The 10,362-nt window shown below is 42.4% G+C and overlaps 1 protein-coding gene across 2 annotated transcripts; it reads right to left on the reverse strand.

The window, feature by feature from the left end:
- Positions 1 to 1,697: 1,697 nt before the first annotated feature.
- On the reverse strand, positions 1,698 to 9,941 carry LOC117811704 (hyaluronan-binding protein 2-like). Of its 2 annotated transcripts, XM_034682133.1 has the most exons (14): positions 9,791 to 9,941; positions 9,072 to 9,626; positions 8,731 to 8,851; positions 8,353 to 8,445; positions 8,144 to 8,254; positions 7,929 to 8,045; positions 7,734 to 7,844; positions 4,697 to 4,868; positions 4,516 to 4,613; positions 4,003 to 4,423; positions 3,125 to 3,267; positions 2,875 to 3,009; positions 2,064 to 2,209; positions 1,698 to 1,967 (listed from the first exon to the last, which is right to left on the reverse strand). In XM_034682133.1, exons 2-14 carry the CDS (start codon positions 9,129 to 9,131, stop codon positions 1,800 to 1,802), a joined length of 1,896 nt encoding a protein of 631 aa, XP_034538024.1. In that variant the 5' UTR covers positions 9,132 to 9,626; positions 9,791 to 9,941; the 3' UTR covers positions 1,698 to 1,799. The 2 variants fall into 2 exon arrangements, with proteins under 2 accessions (XP_034538024.1, XP_034538023.1); XM_034682132.1 differs by having other exon boundaries at positions 9,072 to 9,941.
- Between the last annotated feature and the right edge of the window lie 421 nt (positions 9,942 to 10,362).

Raw genomic sequence — 10,362 nt, forward strand, 5'->3', positions numbered from 1 at the left:
TCTCAGCAGCTCTGGATTTATTTCAGGGACTAAATGAACCGTGAGTAAAAGTCTGTCCCCTCAGCTCAGCAGATCACAGAGGACATGCGTGCTTCACTCTCTCATGTCAGCAGCTCTGCAGAGTTTCTGCCCTGCAGCTGATAAAATGCTCAGTAAGGTCAAATAAGACGAGCAGAGACTCTGCGATTCAAAAGAGCAGAAGAGACTGAAGACGCTCCATTATCTCTAAAGTCCGATTATCCTCTGCACATACCGTCTGAAGAGAGCTAACTCCTTCTCCATGCTCATCCTCTGAGGAGGCACCAGACACAAATCAATGTCACACAGGATACTCTTCATTTAAGTCATTTTTTTGTGCTTGTTTGTTTCAGTTTAAGCTGTATTTGTAAAATTTAAGACCACAGGCAACAAATAAAAAATGTATAATATTCATATATTTATGTGCATTTCAGCACTGAAGACACATGTCCAACAAAGCTACCAGGGAGCTTCAGTTTCAGAGGGTTCCTGCATCACTGTCTGTGTTTCTAGCGAGGTATAAGGACCTGTAAAAATGAGCTAACTAGTGTTCTGACGTTTGAAAAAGATATGACATTTCTTTCATTAAGCTCTGCAAGGCCTGCCCCAAAGTCCCTTAAGTTATCAAAAAGATCATCCCTGGAGAAGGAACTATTGGGGGGTAAAAGAAAGTCACCAGTCTCCGCTCAACTTCAGTCTTCATCTCGTCCCTCTGATAGCTCTGAGCAGCTATACATGCTTTAAGGCTCAAACACGCTGTCTCTTTAAGAAGCTTATTTCAGCTACTGTTTCTTTAAGAAGCTTCCTGAGTGCTGGGAGCCTCCTCACTGTATCCCTGCTACAAACTCATGTTTCTCTTTTTAAAATTTAAATCTCCTTTAACGAGATTCACCAATCTGTGATGTCACAGATTGGTGAATCCCATGTGACTTTGTGAACAATCATTCTGGGATTACTCCAATACACCACTACCTCATAATCTGAGACTCTGTCCATGTTTAGCACTGATATCAAACTTTTCAACTTAATATTTGTTTGTAAAATCTGAAAAAATAACAATAATGCTTATTTTTTCAAAAGTCAGAATAGTCCCTGAGGAAGGTTCATGCAGCGGAAACAGCTTGTGACACTGCTGCTATCAAAGATGGAGGTTTAGCAAAGACATGAGCCTCCTTCAGGACATTTGAGGACAGAGCTGCATAAAGACAGACTCAAAGACTGGATCGAAGCAGGTTTAAGTCAGTGTTTATATCACATGCTGCAGGCTGAAGCCCTCAAAGAGGCGGCCCAGGGTTTGGGCATGTCATCCCCGACTCTCTTGTCATCATCTCTGTCTCTGCCCTCTCAATAAAGGAATAAAGAAGCTCCAAAATATCATATATAATAAGTTTTAGCATGGTGCAAATATTGCCACAGCTTTGGGTTGTTCAGAGGTTTCCATCACTGGTGTGAGATCCTGTTCCTGCAGGCAGTAGTTAAATGATTGTATCTTAACTACCCTTCCCTAAGCTTTAAAGACGAGCAGACTGGGCCAGCACAACGGTTTTTAATAAAGGTTTTGAAAGCCTGTAGCTTGAAACAGAATCAAGATTCAGGGGTAGGAAATGTTTGACATTCAGATTTACATGTTAGCGATGTGTGACAGGTACAGACAGACTCACCTGAGCTGAAACTGCATATTCAATCATTACAACACATTTTATTCAAATGTTGTGTTTGCTTTCAGGAGGTTTTCATTACATCTTTGCACACACCGACATGTTGTGAGCATTAAAGCTTTGTTATGCAGGCGACGCCTGAGTCTTTGACCTGATCCAGTCCAGGTAGTTGACGACCTTCGTGTACACCCCAGGCTTGTTCTTCTTCCCACACTGGTCTCCCCAGCTCACCAGCCCATAAGCAACATGAGCGTTGTTGTCATTGCAGGTGAGAGGTCCTCCAGAGTCGCCCTGAAACACACAGAGCAGCTGATCACACTGCAAACACACACACACACACACAGAGATACTTTGAATGAAGCGTGCCTAACGTGCAGATGTCCTCACCTGGCAGGAGTCCACTCCACCCTGCATGTAACCGGCACAGAACATGGAGTTATCCATAGCTTTGCCGTAAACTGCGCCGTCAGAGCACTTCTCCTGGTTGATCAGCATCACGTTGGCCTCCAGGAGGTGGTTGGAACCGTAATTAGCTGCAAGATAGAATTAAACATCACAACAAGCTATTCATGGGACTCTATTGTTGCTGCCGCCATCTGTATTCTAGAATTCTTTGATCTCAGACTTCTAGAACACCTGCTGTTGTTCTCCATGCATACAGTTTTTCCTGCAGACGCCAAATCCTGCTGACACCTGATTGGTCGATACTACTCTATGAAATTGACGGCCGGCTCTGGTGAAAAAAGGCTAGGCTTGGATTCTTATTCACGCCTAAATGAACCGTGGGCATGCACTTGTGTCTGAAACCTGTAAAGTTTCACTTCACATGATGCTTCACAATCCTTATCTCAGTGCAGAAGCTGCTCTTCTAATCTTCCCCTTCAAAATAAAATACCGGCTAACTTTAGACTAAAATTATTAAACATTTGATTTTTTTTACTCATAAGTTTAGAAATGCATTGTCTTAAATTTACGACTTTAATCTTGAAATCCCTTTTGGTGGCCCTAATACTGCATCATTCATAGATTAGGGGGTAGCATGTACTGGCGTTCGGTTCCAGGTCGGTCCTAAAGATGGCGCCACTGCTGTGTGACGTCATGTGTGATGCACGAATAAGTAAAAAACTTCACCAACCAAAACATGTGAAACAATAATAATGGCTTCAATTTTGACTGACTTTGTAAAAAGGGTCCTTACATGTCTCAGTGGCCCCCCATCCAGAGATGGTACACTCTATCCCATCGGGCAGCGGGCCGTCGGGCAGACACGCCGCCTTCACAAACTGAGTCTCATTCGCACAAACTCCGTTAGCACCGCTCAGCCGCAACAAAGCTTTAGAAGAGAAACATGAAATGAAGTCACAACAGAATCAAAGAGGACTTCAGTTCTGTTATTTTTAAACACATTATAATTCGACTTTATTTTCACATAATGGAGAGTAAATCACCGATATCGTTGTAAACAGCGCTCGGCGTCTCTCTGTAATTCTCGTGGACGATCGCCTCCTCGACGCTCGCGATTTGTTCTGTTGGTTCAATCGTGTCCAGAGAAAGAGTCCCCATCACCACCTGCAGGTCCTTCCTCAGCTCTCTGCTCAAACACAAACAGCGCTCAATAAATGCTCAGAGAATCTGGATTCAAAATGTGAAGATGCATGAATGATACCGAGGTGGAGTGTATTTTTGAGCATCCACAAAAATCAAAGTACCAGACTAGTCTACTGGTGTTACTTTAGGCTGCAGCCCCCCCAGGTCTCTGGCAGCTCACTGATGCTAAGCTAACCTTTGGCTCAGCTTTCAGCAGCCTCCTGTCTCAGAAATCCAGAAGCAGCAAAAACTGCATCTTCCCAGGAGTCTACTTGAGGCTGGCACCAGGAGCGAGTCAGTCCCCGTTGGGTCATTCTACAAACTCTTAGGACTTTTTCAGTTTGATAAAAACACAAAACTCTGATCATCTGCCTCCACAAATAGAGTCTCAGTCTGTGGGAAGTATGATCAGTAGCCAGCTTATGAATCAGCCAAGGGCATGAACTTTTGGCTTTGACAAATAGTGCTCCACCATCCTGTCCAAATATGGTCACTTCTGGCTGCCGGAAACCAACATGAGGACTCCACACATGCAGGCAAGAAGCGCCAGAGTGGCTACATCCAACGCTTTTTGCAGGATTGGTTGTCATCATGGTCCAAGCTCAAACCCAAGTCTGATCAAATACTTCATACATCACTGCTACAGCTTTTATCACCTGCACTTTGACCTTTTGTATTCACCTGCTCACCCTGTTGGGATTCTGATTTGCATTACCATCTCTCTCTAAACTGAACTTACATGCAGTGACCGGCTGTCAGCACCCAGCAGCTCTCAATAAGAACTCCTCCACAGGTGTGCCTGAACAGCTGGTTGGTGCTCTTTGGCCTTGCTTGCACAGACACCTGCCAGGGAATACCACCTGGAGCCACCTTCAGACCCCCAAAGATCTTGGTGATGGACTTCTTGGGCTCAGGTTTACCACAGGTGGCGAACTGCTGCGGTGTTGGTATGGTGGTGTCGGGGGCGAAAGGAATGGTGGGAGCCTCGGTGGGAGCCTCGGTGGGAGCCACGGTGGGAGCCTCGGTGGGGGCCTGGGTTGGAGCCTGGGTGGGAGCCTGGGTCGGTGGTTTGGGTGCTGTTGGTTTGAGGGTCGGCTCTGGTTGGGGCTTTGGAACCGTGGGGGCAGGGGGTGGAGGGTCGTCATCAGTTGGTGCTACATCTGAAAACAAACAGAGGGGTACTTTATTCTACTTCTTCATCCCTCTGGGGGAACACTCAGTTTCCCTCTGATGTCTGCAGCTTTAAGCTCACCTGTCGGGTCAGGACACTCCTCGATATCACAGTAGTCCCACAGCAGGTTGCGTCCTCTCCTGAAGAAGCACCAGGGCATCTTCTCTCCGTCCGGGTTTCTGTGGCAGAGAAAACGTCTCTCTGAGCAGCGTGTTGTCAATGCTTTGTGTTATTGGGATGCACCTGTTTTTGCTCTTCATACCTGCAGAAGTTGTGAGGGCCGAGTCCGTCTTTGTCCTCGAAGGAGTCGAACGGGTCGACTCCACTATCCAGGATGAAGTGAGAGTTCCAGTAAAGACATTCGTCTCCGTCATCGGTCTCACTCACATTCCCTCGGTACGACTCTCCGTCGTCTAGGAAGCAGTCCTCAGGGCCTGAGACGTAAACAATCAGTCATGATGATGGATTTATAATCAGGAGAAGAAAACCTCCAAGGCGCCCCCTTTGAATATGAATTTCCTTCATGTTCAAGGCTAGTCCTTTTTTCACTCCCTGATTCAGCCTTTGTGCTAAAACATGTCAGGGTTTGTTTTATGGAGAACGTTTAAGGAACCTTGAATTGTTAATAGTGGGAATATAAAGGATAAAAACACTTTATGGTCTAAACACACTGAACATCCAAATCACTGAAGCTTCACCTTAAGTGCCTGACACTCAGACATCAGGAGGTAATGTGTAACGCATGGTGGATAATGTATATAACGTATATATATCAAACAGAATCAATTTATTTAACAGTAAAATAATGGATATTGCACATAAGATAAATTATGATGCTCAGTAGATAGTGCATATTACTCAGTAATGTAATGTTTCATGCAAGATAATGTATAATGCCCTGTAAAAAATGACTTATAATAATGTAAGGCAAGGCAAGGCAAGGCAGCTTTATTTGTATTGCGCATTTCATACACGAGGGCAACTCAATGTGCTTTACATTAAAACATTAAAAGCATTGGAGACATTCAGACAGGCATAAAAGAACACAATTAAAATGACAAATATAATAAAACAGAAAAGAAAAGGAAAATTAGAAATATATTAAAAATTACATTAAAATTATAATTTAAAGTGGGTTAAAATAATCTAAGATAGGAAGGCAGTGGTAAATAAAAAAGTCTTAATCTTTGATTTAAAAGAGGTGAGGGTTGGAGCGGACCTACAGCTTTCAGGGAGTGTGTTCCAGATATGTGGAGCATAATGACTAAACGCTGCTTCACCATGTTTCGTTCTGACTCTAGGAACTGAAAGCAGACCAGTACCTGATGACCTCAGAGGTCGAGGTGGTTCATAAAGTAGTAGCAGATCAGCAATGTATTTTGGGCCTAAACCATTCAGTGCTTTATAAACCATCAGCAGGATTTTAAAGTCTATTCTCTGACAGACAGGAAGCCAGTGTAGAGATCTAAGAACTGGAGTAATGTGGTCTACTTTTTTGGTCCTTGTTAGGACTCGAGCAGCAGCATTCTGTATGAGCTGCAGCCGTCTGATGGACTTTTTAGGGAGTCCTGTAAAGACCCCGTTACAGTAGTCTAGTCTGCTAAAGATAAATGCATGGATGAGTTTTTCTGCATCCTGCTGAGACATAAGTCCTTTAATCCTTGATATATTCTTAAGGTGATAGTAGGCTGACTTTGTAATTGTCTTAATGTGGCTGCTGAAATTAAGGTCTGAGTCTATGACTACACCAAGGTCTCTGGCTTGGTTTGAACATTTCATCATTGCAGATTGGAGCTGAGCAGTAACCTTTAACCTTTCTTCCTTGGCTCCAAAAACAATCACTTCAGTTTTTTCTTTGTTTAACTGAAGAAAGTTCTGTCTCGTCCAGTCATTGATTTGTTCAATGCATTTACTCAGTGTATGTATGGGACTATAATCCCCTGGTGATATGTAAAGTGTACAACAGTTACTGTTTGTTGCAAAGTGCATAATGTATATTACACAAAGATCATCTTCATGACAGGGAGATAATATAATTCACATGTAGGATAATGTATATTAGGAAGCAAATATTGTGAATAAAATATTTTATGTTGTATATAACAGCACATAATGTATATTAATGTATATTTCATCATGAGATCATGTAAATGGCATAGTACATCATTCCTAATGCATGTTGGATGACATACACCACACGGTGGATAATGTGAAAATGCACTGCAAATAATGACTTGATCTGTAAATAATAAATATTAATTTTTCTGAGGCTCATGTATCACAAGGTCAAAGTCACAAGTCAATATTGTGCATTATTACACTGAGGATAATGCTTATCACAATATGGATCATGTTTTATGCATGCGTGATAATGTAAATTATTTAAAAATAATTAAAATAGAAGGTTGGATTATACATATTGCACATATTGCACAGTCGATAATGTATATACTGCTGTAAATAATGTAAAAAGCATGGTTCATAATGTGTGTTGCAGGTTGGATAATGTATGTTGCATAGTGAGTAATATAAATTGTGTAATAAAATAATGAAAATGGAAGGTAATCAATATTGCACAGAGGACAATGTTAATTAACCATTTATATTGTATGTTGGATAATGTATCCTGCACAGTAGATAATGTATGTCGCATAGTGAATTGTTTATACTGCATGCTGGACGATGTATGTTCGTTGTTAGGCCATGTTAATTTCACAGTAGATAATGTATATCACACTGAGGAGTGTGTATATTGCAAAGTTAAATAAGAACATTGTATTATAGATAATGCATTATGCAGTTTGGATAATGTTTACTGGATTATTAGAAAGTATCTTGCACCAGAAAGATGAACAATTTACTGGTCCACTACATCTCAAAATCAGCCTTCAGGAACTCTCTCATGGACACTCTTAAACACACCTGCACCTGCTTTTAATCCTTTTAATCCTGGACTCCTGCTGACGCTGTTCGTTGTTTGCTCTGTTCTGTCCTGTCATCTTTAACTTGTCTTGTATGTTTTTACCCCTCTGTGTGTTTGTTTCATTACTGTTATCCCTGACCCTTTACCCCTCAAAAGACTGTGCCGTTTGCCAGGTCGTCACTGTAAATAAGAATTCTTAATGACCTACCTGGTTAAATAAAGGTTCAATTAAAAAATAAATAAATAAATTGCACGGGCAGGATTGTGATCATTGCACTGACTCTTTTAGGTAGGCCTCCTGTTTTGACGTGTTACAGTGATGAACGCTGCGATGGAGGAGAAGAAGGAAACTGAAAAGGTCGGAGGTTGAATTTACCAACATGGCAGAACTGTCCTTTGTACCCCGGCGGACACTGGCAGTCAAAGTCGTTCCCGTCCCTGGTGCATGTCCCTCCGTTCATACATGGGTTCGGGTCGCAGAGTGAAACTTTGGAGGGAAACAGTATACGGTGAACACTTCCTGCCAAAGAGAATGAATCTGTCTGGTCAAGAGAAAATAAAACATCCTTACAGGTCCTGCAGTTTGGAGGCTGGAAGGGCGGCTTGCATTTACACTCATAGAACGGACGGGTCGAGGTCAGCACACACTCTCCTCGCCCACACATCCCTCGCCTACAGATTTTTGGACCTGAGGATAACACAGACGATCAGATTCAGTGAGCTGCACTTTAGTTTGTGTGTATTCTGTAAAGCCAGCACAGCACTCAGAGAGGAGTCTGTTCAAACCTCGCCCGCATCTCTTCCCCTTGAAAGGTTTCGGGCAGTCACATTTGAATCTCCTCCTTCCTTTCTGCTCACACTCGCCGTTATTCTTGCACGGGTTTGGATTGCACAGACCTGAGAGAAGAAAAGCAAGGAGAGGAAGAACATTTTTAGAGTTCAGGGTACCTGAACATACAACATCTGTCATGACACCTCAGCGTTAGCTCTCCTACCTTCTGGCTCCTGAAGATCATAAAGCCATTCACTTTGATCGTCATCATCCTCATCATCGGCGTTAGCTCCATCAACGATCACGAAGAAGAAGTCTGAAAAACATCACTCTGTTTTTAGATTTCAAGAGTCGAGTCTTAGTTAGCATTTTGCAAAACAATGAAACAGAAAGTAGGTTTATAAATCTACACAGGCATCAAAGAAAACCAAGGCCAAACAGATTCAAATAGAGGGCACACACGACTCTCTTAGCATGATAACACCTGCACACATTTCAGTTTTAGCAAGGAGATATTTCCACCTTTGCAGAGAAACACTTTAAGGATTAAAAACACAACATGTTGAACTTGATTCTGCATGAAATACAAAGATGTGCCAACCTTCGATGATGCTCTTAAAATTGGCTCTCTTCTTCCCGTGTTTATGCCTGATTCCATGATGGTCGTGGTCTTGATGCTCGTCACGATGGCGGTGATGTTTCTTGTGCTTTTTAGGTTTCAGCTGAGAGACAGTTTGACCGCAGAGTCGAAGTTAAAGTGATAACGTGCAGAAACAAGCGAGAGAGTTCAACATTCAACAAAGGAGAAATGCAGAAAACACGTCTTCTTGATCACAAACATGGACTTGCATTTTATTCTCTACAAAATGCATCTTCAAACTTTTGCAACATTTCTACAAAGAACAAAAACATCAGCGTAGTCTTTTAATACAGAATACATACTTCAGCTGGGAGGAGAAGCACAGCGAAGAGGAGGCAGAAGAATAAGATCTTCAGGTTCATGATGGCAGCAGATCAGTCGACATCCAGGAGAGCGGAAAGAGTGTGTACTGTCTGGCTGATCACGCACACCTTTCTAAACATTTGAGTAAGGACACTGACCTTTAAATCACAGAGGTCGTCTGGCAACCATCTCTGCTGCTGACTCAGGTCTATTGACTCCAAACCGAGCTCTTGGAAAGCTTCTCTCTTCAGGAGGAAGTCGCAAGACACGGATACTTACACAGAAGTCATGAGGAACAAAGACAGGGCTCAAAGATCTGTCTCTGCAAACAGTTTTCATAAGGAAGGAGACTGAAATGAACTTTTGCCAGATTCTATAAACCTGCACTCAAACGCACCACAGAAGCTCAGAGAGCATGTTTGCAAAGCTGATTGTTTGTTTGGATGTCGACTTTGGATCTGCAGAGACCAGGTCCACATGAGGATACAGTCCTGTGTGCTTTTCTTCTCCTCCTACTCTAACAACATGAGCAGGGTGCTAAATCTATAACATGTCTGATATGAGAATATAACAGCATTTAAATATCTGAATCAGCAGCTTCTCTGACGTCACACAACAATGAGACCTTATCTGTAAACTTAATGTGAATAAAAACATGTATGGTCCCTCAAACAAACACATGAACCACTAAGTACATTCATCTGAAAACCTAACACACATTAAACATTACAGGCACCGTGAGAGATGGAAAGTCAACTCCTGTCACATGACCCTCCGTCTGTACTCTTCATCTGTTTGTGGTGAGTCTCAGTTTCACTGTAAACAGTTCCACAGAGGCTTCACTCTGGCTTCCTTCAGGGGTATGAACCTGAAACAGGAACTGATGTTCTTGTGATGTTCTTGTAATTAACGGGTCTTCAGTTTGCTGAAATAACAACATCATGATGCAGATTAGTCAAAAGTCAAAAGTCAAGCTTTGTCAGGTCTGTCCTCAAGAGGAGAAGAAAACTACGTCTACAATGTTTGTTTGTTGAATGGAGGTCTATGAAAGAGGATTAGGATTTTTTTTTTAGGAGGATTTTTTAGCTCTGACCTTCTTCACAGAATGTTCCATTTGTTCTCAGAATTCTGACATCACAGACAGAATTCCAGAATTCTGTCTGTGATGTCAGAATTCTAGAACACCTGCTGTTGCTCTCCATACAGTCTGTTTTTCCTGCTGACACCTGATTGGTGGATACTACTCAGACTACAGACAGAGACCAGAACCCTTCTCAAACTAAAACCCAG

This window comes from Notolabrus celidotus, chromosome 4 (assembly GCF_009762535.1).
Source record: "Notolabrus celidotus isolate fNotCel1 chromosome 4, fNotCel1.pri, whole genome shotgun sequence".
Lineage (NCBI taxonomy): Eukaryota > Metazoa > Chordata > Actinopteri > Labriformes > Labridae > Notolabrus > Notolabrus celidotus.